This window comes from Streptopelia decaocto, assembly GCF_964273445.1.
Source record: "Streptopelia decaocto genome assembly, contig: HAP1_SCAFFOLD_1459, whole genome shotgun sequence".
In the NCBI taxonomy this organism is placed as follows: Eukaryota; Metazoa; Chordata; class Aves; order Columbiformes; family Columbidae; genus Streptopelia; species Streptopelia decaocto.
In genome coordinates, this window is record NW_028117326.1 from 13383 (window position 1) to 36688 (window position 23306).

Here is a 23306-nt window from a genome sequence, read left to right on the forward strand (position 1 = left end):
GTGTGCGGTACAGTGTGTGCCATGCGGTGCTGCATGCGGTGCTGTGTGCGGTGCCATGTGTGGTGCCGTGTGCGGTGCTGTGTGCCGTACAGCGTGTGCCGTGCGGTGCCCCCGCGTGCGCGGCGCGGCCGGCCCCTCGTTTCGGGGGGTGTGTCGTGTCCCCCCCGTCCCGTGTGTTTAAAATTAGCAGCTGGCGCGGCGGCTCCAGCTGTTGCTGCCCCGCGGGAGCCGCCGCTGCCAGATGTGCGGCCGCTGCCAGATGTGCGGCCCGGCCGGGGAGGGGCCGCGGGCTGGGGGCTCGGGGATGGGGACCCACCACGGGCTGGGGGGCTCGGGATGGGGACCCCCCTCCCTCCATGGGCTGGGGGGCTCGGGGATGGGGACCCCACCATGGGCTGGGGGACCCGGGGGGTTTGGGGACCCCATGGGGCTGGGGGGGGACACGGCCGCTATGGCACAGCCGTGCCGGTTCCCATGGCAGCGCTGTGCCGGGGACACTGGGGGGCACTGGGGGGCACTGGGGGGCACTAGGGGACATTAGGGGATGGCAGCGGGGCCGAGACCCCTGGGACCCCCAGAACCCCCCTGGGACCCCCATAACCCCAGTACCCCCCATAACCCCAGCACCCCCGGTAACCCCGGGGCGCGAGGAGCCGGGGAGACCAGGAATGGGGGGACACAGGAACTGGGGGACACGGGAATGGGGGGACACTCTGTCCTGGGGGCACCGGGAATGGGGGAACTGGGAATGGGGGGAGACTCAGTCCTGGGGACACGGGAATGGGGGTTCGGGGTGCAGCTGTGGGGTTTGGGGTGCAGGGTTTGGGGCGCAGCCGGGGGGCGGGGCCTGGGCCGGGGGGGCCCGGCGGCCCCGCGGCCGCAGTGACGCGCTGTGGTTTCGCGACTTCCGACGCGCGGGCTCTGTTTAGTGTCTGTGTGTGCGGCATCGCCATGGCCACGGCCCCCCCGGCCACATCCGGCCCCCCCGCAACGCCGCGGCGGGGGCCGCGCCCGCGCCCCGGGACCCCGGCCCCAGCTGTGCCCCCGGCCCCCCAGCTGTGCCCCCGGCCCCCCGTGCCCCCCCAGCTGTGCCCCCGGCCCCAGCTGTGCCCCCGGCCCCCCGTGCCCCCCCAGCTGTGCCCCCGGCCCCCCGTGCCCCCCCAGCTGTGCCCCCGGCCCCAGCTGTGCCCCCGGCCCCCCGTGCCCCCCCAGCTGTGCCCCCGGCCCCCCGTGCCCCCCCAGCTGTGCCCCCGCCCCCCCGTGCCCCCCCAGCTGTGCCCCGGCCCCAGCTGTGCCCCCGGCCCCCCGTGCCCCCCCAGCTGTGCCCCCGGCCCCCCGTGCCCCCCCAGCTGTGCCCCTGGCTCCCCAGTGCCCCCCCAGTTCATCCCCGGCCCCCCAGCTGCGCCCTTTGCCGTGGGGCACACGAGCCCCTCGCTAAGGGGCAGACAGAGCCCTCACTATAGGGTTCCCAGAGCCCTCACCATGGGGCACCCAGACCCCTCACCATGGGGCACACGGTCCCCTGGCCATGGGGCACCCAGCCCTTGCCATGGGGTGTCCATCCCCCTGGCCATGGGGCCCACGTTCCCCTTGCCATGGGGCACTTTTTCCCCTGGCCATGGGGTGTCCAGCCCCTTGCCATGGGGCACTCAGTCCCTTCACCATGGGGCACCAGCCCCCTTGCCATGGGGCACCCAGCCCCCTTGCCATGGGGTGTCCAGCCCCTTGCCATGGGGCACTCAGTCCCCTCACCATGGGGCACCAGCCCCCTTGCCATGGGGCACCAGCCCCTTGCCATGGGGCACTCAGTCCCCTCGCCATGGGGCACTCAGTCCCCTCACCATGGGGCACCAGCCCCCTTGCCATGGGGTGTCCATCCCCCTGGCCACGGGGCCCACGTTCCCCAGGCCGCGGGGCACGTGCCGCCTCCCGCGCTCCGGCGCTGCCGTCGGTGGCTCCGGCGCTCGGGCGGCGCTGGAGCGGCGGCCCCGAAAGGGTGCGGGTGCTGGCGGCGGGGAGGCCCCTCCTCTCTGGCCGCGGCCTCGCCGCGCGCCCGGGGCGGAGCGAAGCTTTTAAAAAGGATTTCCCTTCTTGGAGTAAAAGTCAGTGACTTTGGAGCCCCGCGCCCGGCGCTGCCCGCCAGGGCCGCGCTGCCGCGCTCCGGTGAGTACGGCGAGCACGGCGAGCGCCGCGCGGGCCGGCCCCGGCGCGCCGGGGACACGCGCCAACCCCCGGGGCGGCGGGAGAGCGGCCGGGGCCTGGGCGGCCGCGCCGCGTGCCGGGCGGCGCCGAGCGGCACCGGGCCCCGTGCCGCGGGCATGGCGCGGGAGCGCGCGCACCGCGCCGGCGGCGCCGCCCGGGGACGCGCGGGGACGCGGCGGCGCGTGAGGGCGTCGCGGTGGCGGCATCGAGGCGGGGGGCGCGCGCGGGGGGCGCGGGGACCCCCCCCCCGGGCGCGGGGCGCGGGCGGGGCCGCGTTGGGCGCGCCGGGCGGGCGGCGCCGCGGAGCGTGATTCATCCTTTCCCCCGGCGCTGCGTGTGCCGACGGGCGCGGGGGGGCGGCCCTTCCGCGCCCCGCCCCCGCCCCCGCTTGGCGCGACCGCGCCGGGAACCGCGCCGGGAACCGCGGCCGCAGCGCCGGCCCTCGGGCCCCCGACGCCCCGCGGGTGGTTGTGGGGCGGGGGGCACGGGAGCGGCGCCGCCCCACGGGTGTTTGTGGGGCGGGGGGCAGGAAAGCTGCGCTGCCCCACGGCGCCCGCGTCCCACCCGCCGCAGGTGTCGGGGCGGCGCCGCCGGCGCTTCCCGCTCCTCGTTTCGGGGCGGAACGGCGCGGATTTTGGCAGGGGCGTCACCGCCCCCCCAGCACCAAACCGGGGAACCCGGGCGTGCGGGCGCCAGCGCTCGGTGCCCCCCGGGCCCCACGCGAGCCGGTCGGGGCTGCCGAGCGGGCACCGCCCTGGCACAGCGGGCACAGCGCCCGGCGGCACCGCGGCGACAGCCCCACGGCGCCGGGACCCCCGCGGCCCCGCGGCGGCAGAGCCCCGCGAGACACCGACGCGGCGACAGCGACGCGGCGACACCGGCGCTTCGGCCAAGCCGGGGCCCGGTCTCGCCGCCCCGTTGGCACCGCGGTGTTGGTGATGGCGCCGCGGCCGCCGGGCGGGAACCCAGGCGTCCGGGCACCCCCCGCCCCCGCCCGGGCACGCGCCGGCCGGCCCGGCCCCCCCGGCGGCAGCACCAGGCATTTGGTTGGTGCCGCCGCCGCGCGTCCGTCCGTCCGTCCGCCGCTGTTTATCCCGCTTGGTTTTTGGGCCCTTTCCACCCGATTCCCTTTGAAGTTCGCCCGTTGCCGCGGTGACCGTGATGTCACGGCGCGGGCGGGGCCTCGTGGCTCCCACATGGCGGCGCGGGAGCCGCGGCCCCATTGGCGGCTCTTGCCAGGAACGCGCCGGCGTCGCCGCGACACCCGCGGGGGACGCGGGGCCCCGCGCCGCCCACCGGCTCACGGTGACGCCGCGGGGGACACGGGCTCCCGCGCCACCGGGGGGTCGCGGTGACGCCGCCGGTGCCGTCCCCTTGCGCCGGGGGCTTCGCCGCGGCTCAGCCGGTGCCGCGCGGCGCTGGGGACGAGGCGGGAGGGCCGCGGTGGCACCGCCGGCACATGGCGGCACATTCGACGCCCGCGGCGCTTCGGTGCCACCGGCGCCGCCGCCAGCGCCGCGGGGACGGGGGTGACACCGGGGGTCCCGGCGCGTCCCCCCCCCGGGACTCTCCCGTGCGTCCCCCCCGCGGCGCCGGTGGCCCCGGCCCGTGCCGGCGCTGCCGTGACTCAGCCCGCCCGGGCGCTGCCCCCCGGTTATTTTTACCGCGGGGGGGGGGGGGGGGGGGCGTAAACACGCCACCCCCCGTGTCCCCAAACCCCCCTCCCCGGGGGCTCCCGGCACGACGGCCGCACCGTGGGACCGACACCCCCAAAAACAAGGGGCCCCCCCCCCCGCTGCCGCCCGCCGGGGTTCCTGGCGATGCGATTTTTTACCGTCTCGCCCAAAATCACATTGCCAGGGATTTCCAACGGGCCGCAGCCCCCGCCGCCGCCACACGGGACACGGGGGGTGCGGGGGTGTTTTGGGGGGTGGGCAGTGTTTTGGGGGGTGGGCTGTGTTTTGGGGGGTGGGCAGTGTTTTTGGGGGCCGTGGGGCAGGGCTTAGCCCACCTGTGAACAGAGTTGGCAGCCGCGTCGTGTTCACAGTGGCTAAGTTCCGCTCCCCGGCGCCCGGACGCCTGGGTCCCCTCCCGGACGCCTGGGTCCCCTCCCGCCGTCGGCTGCCGGACGCCAGGACACGGGGACCCCCCCCGGGCGCTGCCTCCCGTGCCTACTGAGCTGATTTGCAGTTGCTTTGGTTAAACTGCTCAGTTCAGCAGGAACAGGAGTCTGGCCCCCACCCCGGGGTCCCCAAAACCCTCCCGGGGTCCCCAAAACCCCCCTGGGGTCCCCAAACCCCCCCGGCCCCACCCCCGTGGTGGAGCCCTGGCCGGGTCCCACGTGTCCGGCTGAGCTCACCGGGACCCGCAGGATCTTCCACAGCGCGGAGACCCCGAACCCCCCCAAAAAACGGGGGGGACCAAAACCCGGGGGGGGTCCCGAAAACAAGTGGGGTAAGAAGAGGGGGGCACACACAAGTTTTCATGGGAAGGGAGGGACTTGAAACCATAGGGGGGTCCCCAAAAATGAGGGGGAGGAGGATGGGGGGGGCACGTTCTCCATGGGAAAGGACCCAAAAGCAAGCAAGGTAAGAGGGGGGGGGGGGCACAAGTTTACCGTGGGAAGGAAGGGACACAAACCCTGGGGGGGGTCCCCAAAAATGGGGGGAAGAGGAGGAGGATGGGGAGGGCATGTTCTCCATGGGAAGGGACCCAAAAGCCGGGGGGTCCCCAAAAAGCAGTGGGGGGGCAGGTTCTCCATGGGGGGACGGTTGGGCCCCGGGGCCCCCCCGGCTCCGCGCCCGCCCGGGCGAGTCCCGGCGAGTCGGGGCGGCCCCGCAATTAGCGGATTAACGGGGGGGTGAGTCACCGGGGGGCCACGCCCCGGCGGGGGGAGGGGGACCCAGGCGTCCGGGCCCCGCCCCGTCCCCAAACGGGCCTTTTTCTTCTTTCCCTGTTTTGTTTCCCAAAATAACCCGGCGGCGCTTTGGTGAACGCGCCCGATTTCAGGGAATTTCCCTGATGTCACACGAGGGGGAGGGGCGGGGGGCGGGGCTTCGCTGCGGCCACGCCCAAGCAGGCCGCACCCACAGCGGGGGGGTGTTTGCCCACGTGTCGTGTGTGTTTCCCGCCCCCCCCCTACTCCGCGCGCTCCCAAACGAGACGCGGCGCCTTTAAGGCTCTCCGGGAGCGGAGTCCCCGCCCCTGCCGCGCGCCGATTGGCCGCCGGCGCGACTCGCGCTGTCCATCAGCGCGGGGCGGAGCCAGCTGTCAGTCAAGACGAAGCTCACCAATCCGCGGGAAGAGCGGGCCCGGGAAGGCGGTGCCCGCGGGAGTGGGCGTGGCCTCCAGGACTCCATTCACAAACTTCTGCCGGCGCCAGGATGAGCCGCAGCGTAACGGGGATGGGGAGCAACGGAACGGACCCCAAAACGGCGACATCGGGATCCCCCCCAACGGCGACACCGGGATCCCCCCACCGGCGACACCGGGGCCCCCCCGGGCACCTGAGACCCCCGTTGTGTCCCCACTCCCGGACATCCCAACCCGGTGCCCCCCAACCCCATCCCGGGAGCCCCCCCGGTCCCTCCAGCCGCGAATCCAACCCTGGACCCCCCCCCCCCGCCAACACTCCACGGGGGTCCCCAATCCCCCCCCCCCCCCCCCCCCCAATCCCGGGAGAGCGGCAGTTTGGGGTGGGGGGGCAGCCCTGCTCCCCCCAAAATCCCTTTTATTAGAGAATTACAACAAAAGTGAGAACGGCCGCGCTCGTGGCAGCTCCCGCGCCCGGGGGGACCCGGGGAGGGGGGGGGACCCGGGAGGGGGGGGACCCGGGGTCCTCGGGGCTCAGCCCCGCCCCTTCTTGGCTTTCCCCTTCTTCGGGGGGCCGCGCCGCCCCCCCAGCTTCCCGGGGAGGGCGCCGCCCGCGCGCTGCGCCGCGTCCCGCTCGATCTTCATCCGGATCGCGACCTCCAGCCGCTGCGGGAGCGATCGGAGCCATCGGAGCCATCGGAGCGCGGACCCCCAACGCGGACCCCCCCGCACCCCGAGCCCCCCGCACCCCGAGCCCCCAACTCCGGCCCCCCAACCTCGACCCCCCGCACCCGGCCCCCCCAACCCCGACTCCCCCCGAACGCCTCAACCCCAACCCCCCAAACCCCGACCCCCCAAATCCCGGACCCCCCCGCACCCCCGCGCAACCTCGACCCCTCACGACCCCGAACCGCGGCCCCCAGCCCCGCCCCCGCCGCCTCTCACCTTCTTCAGCTTCTGCTGCTGGATCACACGCAGCTTCTTGGGGGCGATGGTGCGGCCTGGGGGGCAGCGGGCGCGCTACAACCGGCGCCCCCCCGCGCTCGCACAGCGCCCGGGCCCGCAGCCCCCCGCTCACCTCCCCGCCCCCCCCCCGCTCACCTCCCCCCCCGCCCCGCGGCCCCCGCTCACCTCCCCCCCCCCGCCCACCTCCCCCCCGCTCACCTCACCCCCCCCCCCCCCCGCTCACCTCCCCCCCCCGCGGCCCCCGCTCACCTCCCCCCCCCCGCTCACCTCCCCCCCCCCCGCTCACCTCCCCCCCCCGCTCACCTCCCTTCCGCGGCCCCGCGCCCCCCGCGCCGCGCCCGGAGCCGCCGCCGCCCGCCCGGGCCGCTTGGCCGCCGCTTTGGGCCGCCCCTGGGCCATGGCGCCGCCGCGCTTCCGGGTTCCCGCCCGCGCGGGGCACGCCGGGATATACCGAGGCGCGGCGCAATGCATCCCGGGATGCAGCGAGGCGGTGCTGGTGAGCGGCAGCGGCGCAATGCACGCTGGGATATAGCGAGGCGCGGCGCAATGCATCCCGGGATGCAGCGAGGCGGTGCTGGTGAGCGGCAGCGGCCCAATGCACGCTGGGATATACCGAGGCACGGCGCTATGCATCCCGGGATGCAGCGAGGCGGTGCTGGTGAGCGCGGCAGCGGCGCAATGCACGCTGGGATATAGCGAGGCGCGGCGCAGTGCATCCCGGGATGCAGCGAGGCGGTGCTGGTGAGCGGCAGCGGCGCAATGCACGCTGGGATATACCGAGGCGCGGCGCAATGCACACCGGGATGCAGCGAGGCTGGTGAGCGCGGCAGCGGCGCAATGCGCGCTGGGATATAGCGAGGCGCGGCGCAAAGCACGCCGGGATATAGCGAGGCGCGGCGCAATGCATGCCGGGACGCAGCGAGGCGCAAAAGACGCACCGAGATGCACCAAAAGCGCCGTTTCTTCCCCAAAAGCGGCCGTCAGGGCGCCCCCCCGCGCCCCGCGCCTCCAGCGCCCCGCGCAGCTCCCCGGGCGCGAACACCCCCCACTCCGTGATGATGCCGCCCGTGATGAGCTCGTGGGGGGTGACGTCGAAGGCCGGGTTCCACACGTCGATGTCTGGGGAGGGGGGGGGGAAAGGGGGGGACGGGGTCAAAACGGCCCAGGGGGACCCCCCCTGGTCACAGGTGGGACCCCCCGGGCACAGGGGGGACCCTCCTGGGGCTGTGAGCACCCTGGGGGGCGAGGGGAGACACCCACCCATAGGGGACGCCCCCCCCTTGTTTGGGGAGACACCCACCAGGGGACCCCACACCCACCCAAGGGACCCAAAACCCACCCAGGGGACACAACACCCACCCGGGGGACATGACACCCACACAAAGGACCCGAGACCCACCCAGGGGACCCCAGATCCCCCCAGGGGACCCAAAACCACCCAGGGGACATGACACGCATGTAGGGGACCCGACACCTACCCAGGGGACCCAAAACCCACCCAGGGGACCCAAAACCACCCAAGGGATATGACACCCACGCAAAGGACCCCAGACCCACCCAGGGGACACGACACCCACATGAAGGACCCCAGACCCACCCGGGGACCCCAGACCCACCCAGGGGACCCCAGACCCACCCAGGGGACACGACACCCATGCAAAGGACCCCAGACCCACCCGGGGCACACAACATCCACCCAGGGGCCACGACCCCCCCCCAGGCCCCCAGACCCACCCGGGGGCGCCAGGCAGAGCCCCTGCAGGTGCGTGAGCTCGCGCGCCGGCCGCTCCTCGATGGCGATGGCGGCGCCGTCGGGCAGCGCGGGGTCGCAGGACGCGCTGGGCGCCGCCACGTAGAAGGGGACGCGGTGGTGCCGCGCGGCCACCGCCAGCTGGTACGTGCCGATCTTGTTGGCCGTGTCCCCGTTGGCCGCCACCCGGTCGGCGCCCACCACCACGGCTGCGACGGAGGGACAGCGCCGTCAGCCCCGCGTCACCGACACCCCCGTGTCACCGTCACCCCTGTGTCCCTGTGTCACCATCACCCCCGTGTCACCGACACCCCCGTGTCACCGTCACCCCTGTGTCCCTGTGTCACCGTCACCCCCGTGTCACCGTCACCCTCATGTCCCTGCACCGCCCGTCACCCTCGTGTCCCCGTGTCACTGTCACCCTCGTGTCACCATCACCCTCATGTCCCTGTCCCACCTGTCGCCCTCATGTCCCCCTCCCATCCTGTCCCTCCTGTCTCATCGTGTCCCTGTCCCATCCCCATTGCTCCTGTCCCATCATGTCCCTGTCCCATCCTTGTCCCCCTCCCATCATGTCCTTGTCCCTCCTGTCCCACCCTTATCCCTCTGTCCCATCTTGTCCCCATCCATCCCATCCTGTCCCCGTCCCATCTTGTCCCATCCCTCCCATTCCGTCCCCGTCCCTCCCCACCCCCTCCCTCCACCCGTGTCCCCGTCCCCATGTCCCCTGTCCCGTGTCCCCTATCCCGTGTCCCCACCGTGGACGCCGTGCTGGCGGATGGCGGCGGCGGCGGCGCTGTCGGCGATGAGGGTGGCGGGGACCCCGTCGTGCTGCAGCTCCAGCGCCGTCAGCCGCCCCCCCTGGTTGTAGGGCCGGGTCTCGGTGCAGAACACGCGCTGCAGGCGCCCGAGCTCGTGCAGCGCCCGCACCACGCCTGGGGACGCGGGGACAGCGGTGTCACCCCCGTGTCACCCCCGCACCACGCCTGGGGACGCGGGGACAGCGGTGTCACCCCCCCGTGTCACCCCCGCACCACGCCTGGGGACACGGGACATCAGGGGACATCAGGGGACAGCGGTGTCACCCCCTGTGTCACCCCCGCACCACGCCTGGGGACACGGGGACATCAGGGGACAGCGGTGTCAACCCCGTGTCACCCCTTACCCAGCGCGGTGCCGTAGCCGGTGTCCCGGTCCCCCCCTTACCCAGCGCGGTGCCGTAGCCGGTGTCCCGGTCCCCCCCTTACCCAGCGCGGTGCCGTAGCCGGCGGTGCCCCCCTTACCCAGCGCGGTGCCGTAGCCGGTGTCCCGGTGCCCCCCCTTACCCAGCGCGGTGCCGTAGCCGGTGTCCCGGTGCCCCCCCTTACCCAGCGCGGTGCCGTAGCCGGTGTCCCGGTGCCCCCCCTTACCCAGCGCGGTGCCGTAGCCGGTGTCCTGGTCCCCCCCTTACCCAGCGCAGTGCCATAGCCGGTGTCCCGGTGCCCCCCCTTACCCAGCGCGGTGCCGTAGCCGGTGTCCCGGTCCCCCCCTTACCCAGCGCGGTGCCGTAGCCGGCGGTGCTGGTGTCCCGGTGCCCCCCCTTACCCAGCGCAGTGCCGTAGCCGGTGTACCGGTGCCCCCCCTTACCCAGCGCGGTGCCGTAGCCGGCGGTGCCCCCCCTTACCCAGCGCGGTGCTGTAGCCGGCGGTGCCGGTGTCCCGGTGCCCCCCCTTACCCAGCGCGGTGCCGTAGCCGGTGTCCCGGTCCCCCCCTTACCCAGCGCGGTGCCGTAGCCGGCCGTGGCCAGCGTGCCGGTGTTGCAGTGGGTGAGCAGGGTGGCGCCGGCGCCGGGCGGCAGCAGCTGCAGCACGTGCTGCGCCCCGTGCGCCCCGATGCGCCGGTTCTGGGCCCGATCCTGCTCCAGCAGCCCCTCCATGTGCTCGATCACCCTGCGGGGACGCGGGTGACAAACGGCCCCGGGACCCCCGGGAACACCGGTGACCCCCAGGGACCCCAGTGACCCCCCATGGGATCCCCATGTCCCCCCACGGACCCCAGTGTCAACCCGCAGGGACTGCAATAGCACCCCCATGGGACCCCAATGTCCCCCCATGGGACCTCAATGTCCTCCCATGGCACCCCAATGTCCCCCCAGAAACCCCAACATCCCCCCAGGGACACCAATATCCCCCCATGGGATCCCCATGTCCCCCCAGGGACCCCAGTGTCAACCCTATGGGACTCCAATGTCTCCCCATGGGACCTCAATGTCCTCCCATGGGACCCCAATGTCCCCCCATGGGACCCCAATGTCCCCCCATAGACACCAGTGTCCTCCCATGGGATCCCCATGTCCCCCCAGGGACCCCAATGTTGCCCCCCCAGTGACCCCAAATGCCCCCGGGTGACCCCAATGTCCCCCCAGTGACCCCAAGGGACCCCGGTGTCCCCCCAAGGGACCCCAATATCACCCCCATAGGACCCCAGTGTCCCCCCAGTGACCCCAATATCCCCCCCAGCCCCCCCAAACCCCCCGGTGACCCCAATATTGTGCCCCCACCTGTCCCGCAGCTGCTGGGCGGAGCCCCCCGGCGCCGCCCCCCGGCGCAGGAGCTGGCGCAGCCGCTGCGCCTCGCGCTCCAGGTTGGCGGCCGTGGGGCGCGCGGTGGCCAGGAACCGCAGCCGCTCGTCCACGAACGCGGCCAGCGCCGCCGCGTCGGCCCCCGCCGGGCCCCCCCCGCTCGCCAGCTCCTGCGCCACGCTCAGGCAGCCCAGCAGCGCGATGGCCGGCGCGCCGCGCACCTGCAACGGAGCACCGTGGCACCGCCGGGACACCGGCACCGGCACCGCCGGGACACCGGCACCGGCACCGCCGGGACACCGGCACCGGCACCACCTGGGGACACCGGCACCGGCACCGCCGGGACACCGGCACCGGCACCGCCCGGGACACCGGCACCGGCACCACCCGGGACACCGGCACCGGCACCGCCCGGGACACCGGCACCGGCACCGCCCGGGACACCGGCACCGGCACCACCTGGGGACACCGGCACCGCCCGGGACACCGGCACCGGCACCACCTGGGGACACCGGCACCGGCACCGCCCGGGGACACCGGCACCGCCCGGGGACACCGGCACCGGCACCGCCCGGGACACCGGCACCGGCACCGCCCGGGGACACCGGCACCGGCACCGCCCGGGGACACCGGCACCGGCACCGCCCGGGGACACCGGCACCGGCACCACCTGGCACACCGGCACCGCCCGGGACACCGGCACCGGCACTGCCCCGGGACACCGGCACCACCCGGGACACCGGCACCGCCCCGGGACACCGGCACCGGCACCACCCGGGACACCAGCACCGCCCCGGGACACCGGCACCAGCACCGCCCCGGGACACCGGCACCGGCACCACCCGGGACACCGGCACCGGCACCGCCCGGGACACCGGCACCGGCACCATCCCTGGGGGGCACCGGCACCGCCCGGGACACTGGCACCGCCCGGGACACCAGCACCAGCACCGCCCGGGACACCGGCACCGGCACTGTCCCCACGGGAGCCAGGAGGGTCCCCTGCACTGGGGACACTGGCACTGCCACCATGCCCAGGGTGTTGGTGGTCCCCTGCACTAGAGGACACTGTCACCATCCCCGGGGGGTCCCCATCCCGGGGTGTCCCGGTGCCGCTCACCCCCATGTCCCGGCTGTTCCCGGTTCCCCCCCCACCCCCATATCCCGGCTGTTCCCGGTTCCCCCCTCACCCCCATGTCCTGGATGTCCCGGCTGTTCCCGGTTCCCCCCTCACCCCCATGTCCCGGCTGTTCCCGGTTCCCCCCCCACCCCCATGTCCCGGCTGTTCCCGGTTCCCCCCCCACCCCCATGTCCTGGATGTCCCGGCTGTTCCCGGTTCCCCCCTCACCCCCATGTCCTGGATGTCCCGGCTGTTCCCGGTTCCCCCCTCACCTCCCTGTCCCGGCTGTCCCGGCTGTTCCCGGCTCCCCCCTCACCTCCCTGTCCCGGCTGTCCCGGCTGTTCCCGGTTCCCCCCTCACCTCCCTGTCCCGGCTGTTCCCGGTTCCCCCCTCACCTCCATGTCCCGGATGGCCTCCCAGGCGCGCTGCACGCCGGGCACGGGCTCGTAGCGGAGCTGCTGGGGCAGCAGCCGCTGGTTCAGGATGGACAGCGAGCCCCGCTCGTACCGGATCGACTCGAGCGCCATGGCGGGAGCGCGGCCTGCGCTCCTTCCGGCCCCTTCCGGCCACTTCCGGCCCCTCCTGCCGCCCTCCCCGGGCTCCTTCCGGCTCCCTCCTGCCCTCCTCCCGCTCGGCCCCGCCCCCTGGGTCGGCCCCGCCCCCTGGGTCGGCCCCGCCCCCTGGGTCCTTCCTGCCCCCCCAAACCGTCCTGACCCCCCCATGGGGTTGTACTGACCCCCCCAGCACCTTCCTGCCCCCCCGGGGCTCCCTGGGACCCCCAAACCATCCTGCCCCCCCCAGCTGGTACCGACCCCCCGGACCTGCTGGGGGGGGTGGGGAGGGGGGAACCCCCTGGCCCCAAAGTGTCACCCCCAGTGCCCCCCCCAGTGTCACCCCCACCCCCGGGGGGGCCCCAATAACTCAGGACGGCGCCGGCGCCACCAACAGCATTTAATGGGGGGGGGGGTGTATAAATTACAGGGGGGGACAGGGGATGGGGAGGGGGCGCAGGTGCCCCCCGGGACCAGCCGGGGGGGGGCCGGCCCCCCCAAAACGCCGCTCAGGCGCCTTCCCCGTCCGAGTCCGAATAGTCGGCAACGAGGGAGGCGCTGGGGGGGGGCGCCGGGGGGGCCCCGTCCCGCTCCGCCCCCCCCGGCTCGCCGGGAGCCCCCCCGGCGCGGCGCCGGACGATGCCGAGCCCGGCAGGGGTGGCGGGGGGGGCCCCGAGCCCCGGTTTGCGCGGGGCCCCCCCGTTCTGGTGAGGGAACCAGGAGCGGCCGCAGATCTCCGTGCGCTTCATCCGCTGCTTCTCCTCGTAGGCTGGGGGGGGACAGGGACGGGGGGGTCACCCCAGGGGGGACACACACACAGAGCCCCCCCCGGCCCCCCCACGCACAGTGGGGGCTGCGGAGCGCGAGCAGCGCGGCCACGCGCCGATCCTCCTCCTCCTCCTCCTGCTGCTGCGGCGCCGCCTCCTCCCGCAGCGTCTTCTTCTCCTCCTGGGGGGACACACATGGTTGGGGGTTCAGCACCCCCGGGGGGGCGGGAAGGGACCCCCCGCTCACCCTGAAGCGGCGCCGGAGCCGGGAGTTGAGCGCGAAGTCGTCCTTCCAGGCGCCCTGCGCCGCCTGCAGCGCGGCCAGCGCGGGGCCGGCGCGGCGCAGCACGGCTCGGTCGGCCTCGCCGCGCTCCAGCCGGAACATGGCGTCCGTCTCCAGCCGCTCCTTCTCCTCCGGCGCTGCGGGGCACGGGGGGTCGGCGGCCGCGTCCCCGGCGCCGTGGGGACGGGGACACGGGGACACGCACCGGCGGGCGGGAGCTGCTGGTTCTTCGCCATGTCCCAGCGCTCCTCCTTGCGCCGTGCGCCATGGGGACGGGGACACAGGGGACACGGGGACATGGGGACGCGGGGGACACGGGGACGCGGGGGACACGGGGACGCGGGGGACGCGGGGGACGCGGGGGACGCGGGGACATGGGGACGCGGGGACATGGGGACGCGGGGGACACGGGGACGCGGGGGACACGGGGACGCGGGGGACACGGGGACGCGGGGGACACGGGGACGCGGGGGACGCGGGGGACGCGGGGGACGCGGGGGACGCGGGGGACGCGGGGGACGCGGGGACATGGGGACGCGGGGACATGGGGACGCGGGGACACGCACCGGCGGGCGGGAGCTGCCGGTTCTCCGCCATGTCCCAGCGCTCCTCCTTGCGCCGCGCGCCGCGCACGATCACGTAGTCGCAGCCCGCGGGGTCCGTCTGCAGCTCGATGTAGTTCACACACAGGTGGCATTTCATGCGGAACCTGGGGACACGGGGGACACGGGGGACACGGGGGACAAGGGGACACGGGGGTGAGGGGGGGTGAGGTTGGGGTCCCCTCGGCCCGGGGGGGGGACACGCGGCCACCGCGCTCACCGGTAAATGGGCGTCGTGTAGTAGGTGCCGACTTTCTTCTTCTCCGCGTTGTAGCGGACGCCTGTGGGGGGGGCACGGGGGGTTGGGGGGGGTTGGGGACACGGGGGGGACACGGGGGGTTGGGGATGGGGAGGGGACACAGGGGGTCAGGGACATGGGGGGGTTGGGGACGAGGAGGGGACACGGGGGGTGTCAGGGACACATGGGGGGTCAAGGACACACAGGGGGGACATGGGGGGGTTGGGGATGGGGAGGGGACACAAGGGGTCAGGGACATGGGGGGGGTCAGGGACAGGGAGGGGACACGGGGGGGTTGGTACACGGGGGGGTCGGGGACCCACGGGGGGGTCGGGGGGCAGGACTCACCCATCCCAATGTGGTTCTTGCAGCCATCGCACCAGATGTTATAGGGCATCTCGAACCTGGGGGGGGGACACAGGGCGGGGGTGTCACCACAGCCCCCCCGGGGTGTCCCCAGCCCGTGTCCCCACCCACCCCGGTGTCCCCACCCCTCCCGGTGTCCCCAGGTGTCCCCAGCCCCCCCCCAGGTGCCCCCACCCACCCAGTGTCCTCAGATGACCCCACACCCCCAGGTGTCCCCAGGCCCCCCAGGTGTCCCCAGATGTCCCCACCCCCCCAGGTGTCCCCAGCCCCCCCAGGTGTCCCCAGGCCCCTAGGTGTCCCCACCCCCCCCAGGTGTCCCCAGCCCCCCCAGGTGTCCCCACCCCCCCAGGTGCCCCCAGGCCCCTAGGTGTCCCCACCCCCCCAGGTGTCCCCACCCCCCCCAGGTGTCCCCAGCCCCCCCAGGTGCCCCCAGGCCCCCCAGGTGTCCCCACCCCGCCATGTGTCCCCACCCCCCCAGGTGCCCCCAGGCCCCCCAGGTGCCCCCACCCCCCCTGTCCCCCCAGCCCCCCGTCCCCTCACCGGATGACCAGGATGCCCTGGGCCAGCTTGCGGGCGCGCTCGCGCAGCGGGTGGCTGTGGTGGTACTTGTTGAGGGAGCCATGCTGGGGACAGGGGGACACGGGGTCAGAGGGCACGGCCCCCCCGCGCCCCGCCCCCCCGCGGCCCCGCCCCCCCGCGGCCCCGCCCCCTCACCTTGGCCGGGTCGAAGTCGGGCGGGTAGTACTTGTTGGTGCCTTTGCGCTCGCCCTGGGGGGACACGGGGGGTCACGGCCCCGGTGGCCACCGCACGGCCATGGAGGCCACCGCACGGCCATGGAGGCCACCGCACGGCCATGGTGGTCCCAGTTTGGCCGTGGTGGCCACCGCACGGCCCCGGTGGCCACGACAAGGCCCCGGTGGCCCCGGTTTGGCTGCGGTGGCCACGACACAGCCCTGGTGGTCACAACACTGCCCCAGTGGCCACCACACGGCCCCGGTGGCCACAACACGGCCCTAGAGGCCACGACACGGCCCCGGTGGCCACCGCACGGCCCCGGTGTCCCCGGTGTCCCCACTCACCATGGCCGCGGGTCTCCGGTGTCACGGCACCGGCACAGGCGGGACCTGGGGGGACAAAGCGGGCGGGCGGAGGGTCCGGGCTGTACCGGGACCCCAGCGGCTTCACGGTCCGTCCGCACCGGGACACGGAGCCGCCGCTGCACCCGCCGCTTCCTGCTGCGCTCCTCACGCTCCGCCTCTTCCGCGCGTCACTTCCGCCTAAAAGTGGGCGTGGCGCAGCCCATCCGCGGCCCCGCCCCTCCCCGCAGCCTCCCGCGCCTGCGCAGCCCGCGCTCACGTCACCTGCGGCTGCCCCTGGCAACGGGCGCCATGGCAACGGGCTCCACAGCGGTCCTTGGCAACGGGGCCCATGGCAACCGGGCCCGTGTTAACGGGGCCCATAGCAACGGGGACACACGGCGGCCCTTAGCAACGGGGCCCATGGCAACCGGGCCCCATGGCAACGGGGCCCATGGATGCCCGTGCCCCCCCAGCCTCACCAGTGGCCGTTCCCCCCGTCCCCCCACCCCCCATCTGGGGGGTCCCCGTGTCCACGTCCCCGCGTCCCCATCCCCAGTGTCCCCCTGTCCTCGGGCGACCCCAACACACGTGTCACCCCCGGCACGCGGACACGGGGGGGACACGCGGTGACACGGGGGGACACGCGGTGACATGGGGGGACACGCGGTGACATGGGGGACACGCGGTGACACGGGGGGACACGCGGTGACACGGGGGGGACACGCGGTGACACAGGGGGACACACGGTGACATGGGGGACACACGGTGACACAGGGGACACACGGTGACATGGGGGGACACGCAATGACATGGGGGACACGCGGTGACATGGGGGACACACGGTGACACAGGGGACACACGGTGACACGGGGGGACACGCGGTGACATGGGGGACACGCGGTGACACGGGGGACATGTGGTGACACAGGGGGACACGTGGTGACATGGGGGACACGCGGTGACATGGGGGACATGTGGTGACACGGGGGACACGTGGTGACATGGGGGACACGCGGTGACACAGGGGACACACGGTGACACAGGGGACACGCGGTGACACGGGGGGAACGCGGTGACATGGGGGGACACGTGGTGACACGGGGGACACACGGTGACACGGGGGACACACGGTGACATGGGGGGACACGTGGTGACACGGGGGACACACGGTGACACGGGGGACACATGGTGACACGGGGGACACGCGGTGACATGGGGGGACATGTGGTGACACGGGGGACACACGGTGACACGGGGGACACACGGTGACATGGGGGACACGCGGTGACACGGGGGGACACGTGGTGACATGGGGGACACGTGGTGACATGGGGGACATGCGGTGACACGGGGGGACATGCGGTGACATGGGGGACACACGGTGACACGGGGGGACACACGGTGACACGGGGGACACATGGTGACATGGGGGACACTCAGTGACACAGGGGGACACGCGATGACACAGGGGACACACGGTGACACAGGGGACATGCGGTGACATGGGGGGACATGCGGTGACACGGGGGACATGCGGTGACATGGGGGATACGCGGTGACATGGGGGACACGTGGTGACACGGGGGACACACGGTGACATGGGGGACACACGGTGACATGGGGGACACGTGGTGACACGGGGGACACACGGTGACATGGGGGACACGCAGTGACATGGGGGACATGCGGTGAGATGGGGGACACACGGTGACATGGGGGACACGCGGTGACACGGGGGGACACGCGGTGACACGGGGGACACACGGTGACATGGGGGACACTCAGTGACACGGGGGGACACGCGGTGACACAGGGGACACGCGGTGACATGGGGGACACGCAGTGACACGGGGGGACACGCAATGACATGGGGAACACATGGTGACACAGGGGACACGCGGTGACACGGGGGGACACGCGGTGACATGGGGGACACGCAGTGACATGGGGGACACGTGGTGACACGGGGGACACACGGTGACACAGGGGACACACAGTGACACGTGGTGACACGGGGGACACACGGTGACATGGGGGACACGTGGTGACACGGGGGGACACGTGGTGACATGGGGGGACACGCGGTGACACGGGGGACACACGGTGACATGGGGGACACGCGGCCGAGCTCCCCCAGCGCGCTGCCCCCTGCAGGGTCCCCCCCGGGTCCCCCCTGGGGTTTGGGGTCCCACCCCCCCCGAGGCCCCTTCCCAGCCCCCCCGGCACCGCCTGGTTTAATTAACGCCGTTAATTACCCCCGAACCCCCTGAACGTTCCCCCCTGTCCCGCGGGCAGCGAACTCGGTGGCTCTTGGGGACATTAGAAGGGGGGGGACACGGAGATGGGCGGGGGAAAGGGGTTCAGAGCAATTAGCGGCGTTAATTAACCCCTGGGGAATTAATTAACCCCTGGCGTCCCCAAAGCGCTGAGCTTGGCAAATCTGGGGGGGGCAGATGTGTCCCCACGATGTCCCCACAATGTCCCCTTGGTGTCCCCAATGTCCCCAGGGTGTCCCCTCGGTGTCCCCACAATGTCCCTTTGGTGTCCCCAGTGTCCCCGCGGTGTCCCCAGAGCGCGGTGGCGTTTCCCCCCGGGGGGGCACACGAGGCCCCGTCCCCGGGTTTTGGCTGCGGGGGGGGGGACAATTTGGGCGGGATTTGGTGCCCCCCCCAGCACCAGCTGCCGTCGCCACGGGGCGTCCATCTGTCCCGCACGTGGGACACACGGACGGGCCCGGGTGACACCCCCCACGGGGACACGGGGGTGACGGAGCCCCCAGGGCGGGGGGGACGTTGGCGCCGGATCCGGCGTCCGGGAAAGTGCTGAGTGTGCAGTTCGGCAGCGGCGCCTGCGGCCCCGGCTGCGGTGTGAGCGCCGGCACGCGCGTGTGGGGCCGTGCACAACCATGTGGGGCTGTGCACACGCGTGTGGGGCTGTGCACAACCATGTGGGGCTGTGCACACGCGTGTGGGGCCGCGCACAATCCTATGGGGCTGTGCACACGCGTGTGGGGCCGTGGACAATCCTATGGGGCTGTGCACACGCGTGTGGGGCTGTGCACACGTGTGTGGGGCCGTGCACAACCATGTGGGGCTGTGCACACGCGTGTGGGGCTGTGCACAACCATGTGGGGCTGTGCACAACCATGTGGGGCTGTGCACGCGCGTGTGGGGCCGCGCACAACCATGTGGGGCTGTGCACACGCGTGTGGGGCTGTGCACAACCATGTGGGGCTGTGCACAACCATGTGGGGCTGTGCACACGCGTGTGGGGCTGTGCACAATCCTATGGGGCTGTGCACAACCATGTGGGGCTGTGCACACGCGTGTGGGGCCGCGCACAAGCGTATGGGGCTGTGCACACGCGTGTGGGGCCGCGCACAACCATGTGGGGCTGTGCACACACGTGTGGGGCCGCGCACACGCGTGTAGGGCCGTGGACAATCATATGGGGTTGTGCACAACCATATGGGGCTGTGCGCAATCCTATGGGGCTGTGCACAATCCTGTCGGGCTGTGCACAACCATATGGGGCTGTGCACACGCGTGTGGGGCCGTGGACAATCATATGGGGCTGTGCACAATCATGTGGGGCTGTGCACACGCGTGTGGGGCTGTGCACAACCATATGGGGCTGTGCACAATCATGTGGGGCTGTGCACACGCGTGTGGAGCCGCGCACAAGCGTATGGGGCTGCGCACAATCATGTGGGGCTGTGCACAATCCTATGGGGCTGTGCACACACGTGTGGGGCTGTGCACACACATGTGGGGCTGTGCACAACCATATGGGGCTGTGCACACGCGTGTGGGGCTGTGCACAAGCCTATGGGGCTGTGAACAATCCTATGTGGCTGTGCACAAGCGTATGGGGCTGTGCACAATCATATGCGGCTGTGCACAAGCGTATGGGATTGTGCACAATCATATGGGGCTGTGCACAATCATATGGAGCTGTGCACACTCATGTGGGGCTGTGCACAATCATATGCGGCTGTGCACAAGCGTATGGGATTGTGCACAATCATATGGGGCTGTGCACAATCATATGGAGCTGTGCACACTCATGTGGGGCTGTGCACAATCATATGCGGCTGTGCACAAGCGTATGGGGCTGTGCACACTCATGTGGGGCTGTGCACAATCATATGCGGCTGTGCACAAGCGTATGGGGCTGTGCACACTCATGTGGGGCTGTGCACAATCATATGCGGCTGTGCACAAGCGTATGGGGCTGTGCACACTCATGTGGGGCTGTGCACAATCGTATACGGCTGTGCACAATCATATGTGGCTGTGCACAAGCGTATGGGGCTGTGCACAATCATATGTGGCTGTGCACAAGCGTATGGGGCTGTGCACACTCATGTGGGGCTGTGCACAATCATCCAGGGCTGTGCACACGTATGCGGGTCCGTGCACACGCGCGTGGGACACCGAGTGTCCCTCCCCCCGGTGGGCGTTCGGGGTCCCCAGCGCTCAGAGGGGACATTTTTGGGGCGAAAAGGGGCTGAAACAGCAAAGCCGCCCCCCAGAACCTGCGGGGAACGGGACCCGCGGGGCCGCGCTGGGGCCCCCCCGCCCCCCCCGCCCCCCCAAGCCCCCCCCCCCCATCGCCGGCGGCCCCGGGACGGGCGCGCGCGGGTCGGGGACAAAAGCGGCGCCGGACAAAGGGCCGTGACGTCAGCAGCGGGGCTGGGGGCGCCGCGCGACCTACTTCCCCACGCGCGGGGGGGGACACGGCGGGGGGGGGCGGGGACCCCAAACCGCTGCGCTGCCCCCCCGCATCGTCCCCTTCCCAACGCGGGGCGGGGGGGGCGGGGGGGGACCCCAAACCGCTGCGCTGCCCCCCACCCGCGTGTGCCCTCCCGCACACCCCCGTGCACACTCACACACACCCGTGTGCACCGTCCCACTCGTGTACACCCGCGTGTGCCCTCCCGCACACCCCCGTGCACACTCACACACACCCGTGTGCACCGTCCCACTCGTGTACACCCGCGTGTGCCCTCCCGCACACACCCGTGCACACTCACGCACCCCCGTGTGCACTGTCCCACTCGTGTACACCCACGTGTGCCCTCCTGCACAGACCCGTGCACACTCACGCACACCCGTGTGCACTGTCCTGCTCCTGCAGACCTGCGTGTGCCCCTCCTGCACACCCCCGTGCACACTCACGCACCCCCGTGTGCACCGTCCCACTCGTGTACACCCGGGTGTGCCCTCCTGCACACCCCCGTGCACACTCACGCACCCCCGTGCACCATCCCGCCCGTTCTCTTGCACGGTCCCGCCCGGTTTTGGGCCCCCAAACTGCCCATTTTTCTCACCCCCATCCCACCCGTTTTTAGCCCCATTTTTGCACCCCCTTGCACCCCATCCCGCCCATTTTCCCGGCCCCCCGGCCCCTGTCCCGCTCCCAGTGGGTCCCCGGTGGGTCCCCTGCGGGTTCCGGGTGGGTCCCCAGTGGGTTCCCGGGTGGGTTCCCGGTGGGTCCCCGGTGGGTTCCGGGGGGTTCCCGGTGGGTTCCGGGTGGGTTCCCGGTGGGTCCCCGGTGGGTCCCCAGTGGGTTCCCGGGTGGGTTCCCGGTGGGTCCCCAGTGGGTTCCGGGTGGGCTCCGGGTGGGTCCCCGGTGTGTTCCTGTGGGTTCCTGGCAGGTCCCCGGTGGGTCCCCGGTGGGTTCCCGGTGGGTCCCTGGTGGGTTCCCGCTGGGTTCCCGATGGGCTCCTGGTGGGTCCCCGGTGGGCCCCTGCGGGTTCCGGATGGGTCCCCGGTGGGTTCTGGGTGGGTTCCTGGTGGGTCCCCGGTGGGTCCCCGGTGGGTTCGTGGGTGGGTTCCTGGTGGGTCCCCGGTGGGTCCCGGCGCACCCGCCGCCCCCTCCCCAGCACCGCGGGGACACCGCGGTGTCCCCACAGTGTCCCCTTGGAGCCCCAGCCCGGGCGGCCGAGGAGGAGGAGGAGGAGGAAGAGCCCCGGGCAGGGCGGGAGGAGGAGGAGGAGGAGGAGGAGAGGAGGAGGAGGAGGAGGAGGAAGAGCAGCAGCAGCAGCGGCAGCAGCAGCGCGGAGCTCCTGCCGCAGCCCGGCCCGATGGGCCCCTTGGCGCCGCTGCTGCCGGGGGGCTGAGCGCGACCCCCGCCCGCCGGGGGGGACACGCGCCGCTCGCTCCGCGCCGCCCCCCCCGATTGGATTTTTTTGCCTTTCTCTTGAATTCGGGCCGGTTTTGGGGGTTCCGCGCCCCCGCCGCTGCCCCGCGCTGCCCGGGGGCGGCGGGACGCGCTCAGCCCGACGGATTTGCTGCCCCCCCATCCTTTCCAGACCCCCCCCCATCCTTTCCAACCCCCCCATCCTTTCCAACCCCCCCCATCCTCTCCAGCCCCCCCATCCTTTCCATCCCCCTCCCATCTTTTCCAACCCCCCCCATCCTTTCCAGCCCCCCCCATCCTTTCCAGACCCCCCCCATCTTTTCCATCCCCCCCCATCCTTTCCAACCCCCCCCATCCTTTCCAACCCCCCCATCCTTTCCAGCCCCCCCCCCCCATCCTTTCCATCCCCCCCCCCCGCTCGGAATTGGCGCAGCCGGAGCCGCCGCCGCGCTGGGGGAGCTGCCGCCGCCCCCCCCCCACCCCGGCTCCGCTGCTGCATCGGGGCGCCTCGGCCCCCCCCCCCCCGCTAACCGGGGCACCGGCAGCACCCCCCCCCCGCTCCGCACCCCCCCTCCGCACCGCTCGCATTGCGGGGGGCGCAGCGCACGGACGATGATGCCCGCGCCGCTCCCCGCTCCCACCGGCCCCCCCGCCGCCTGAGAGCGCCCCCCCCCCCCAAACCGGGGCCGGCCCCCCCCCCCTTTGCTCCCCCCCTTCCCCCCCATGGGATGTGCTGAGCGCGGCGGCCGCCGCAGCGTGAGCCCCGCACCATGGCGCGATTCGGGGACGAGGGCCCGGGCCGCTACGGGGCCGGGGGCGGCGGGGGCGGCGGGGCCGCGGCGGGGCCGCGGGGCGCGGGGGGCGCGCGGCAGGGCCCCCCCGGCGCGCAGCGGGTGTACAAGCAGTCGATGGCCCAGCGCGCGCGCACCATGGCGCTCTACAACCCCATCCCGGTCCGCCAGAGCTGCCTCACGGTCAACCGCTCGCTCTTCCTCTTCAGCGAGGACAACGTGGTGAGGAAATACGCCAAAAAGATCACCGAATGGCCATATCCTTTCGGGGGGGGGGGGGGCACAGCCGGGGGGCAGCCCGGGGCCCCATCCCATCCCCTGTCCTGCAGTGGGGTCCCCATCGCATCCCATCCCATCCCATCGCATCCCATCCCATCCCATCCCCTGTCCTGCAGTGGGGTCCCCATCGCATCCCATCGCATCCCATCCCATCCCATCGCATCCCATCCCATCACATCCCATCCCCTGTCCTGCAGTGGGGTCCCCATCGCATCCCATCCCATCCCATCCCATCCCATCCCATGTCCTGCATTGGGGTCCCCATCCCATCCTGTATCCCACAGTGGGGTCCCCA

General features: G+C 72.8%; 3 protein-coding genes across 4 annotated transcripts; all 3 read right to left on the reverse strand.

The window, feature by feature from the left end:
- Positions 1-5891: 5891 nt before the first annotated feature.
- LOC309451789 (leydig cell tumor 10 kDa protein homolog) lies at positions 5892-7047 on the reverse strand. The gene is given in 4 exon segments (XM_082076489.1): positions 5892-6180; positions 6460-6515; positions 6784-6801; positions 6804-7047. Coding segments are annotated over 4 exon segments (435 nt in total). The 5' UTR covers positions 7033-7047; the 3' UTR covers positions 5892-6048.
- Positions 7046-12480, reverse strand: MRI1 (methylthioribose-1-phosphate isomerase 1). The gene is made up of 6 exons (XM_082076488.1): positions 12306-12480; positions 10770-11011; positions 9986-10158; positions 8989-9165; positions 8215-8439; positions 7046-7599 (listed from the first exon to the last, which is right to left on the reverse strand). The coding sequence occupies exons 1-6, from the start codon at positions 12435-12437 to the stop codon at positions 7106-7108; spliced, it is 1443 nt and encodes a 480-aa protein (XP_081932614.1). The 5' UTR covers positions 12438-12480; the 3' UTR covers positions 7046-7105.
- A 387-nt stretch (positions 12481-12867) lies between these two features.
- On the reverse strand, positions 12868-15938 carry YJU2B (YJU2 splicing factor homolog B). 2 transcript variants are annotated; one of them, XM_082076486.1, is made up of 9 exons: positions 15798-15938; positions 15432-15485; positions 15258-15340; positions 14700-14755; positions 14334-14394; positions 14078-14220; positions 13476-13648; positions 13307-13409; positions 12868-13230 (listed from the first exon to the last, which is right to left on the reverse strand). In XM_082076486.1, exons 1-9 carry the CDS (start codon positions 15798-15800, stop codon positions 12971-12973), a joined length of 936 nt encoding a protein of 311 aa, XP_081932612.1. In that variant the 5' UTR covers positions 15801-15938; the 3' UTR covers positions 12868-12970. The 2 variants fall into 2 exon arrangements, with proteins under 2 accessions (XP_081932612.1, XP_081932611.1); XM_082076485.1 differs by having other exon boundaries at positions 13307-13648.
- Positions 15939-23306: the final 7368 nt, after the last annotated feature.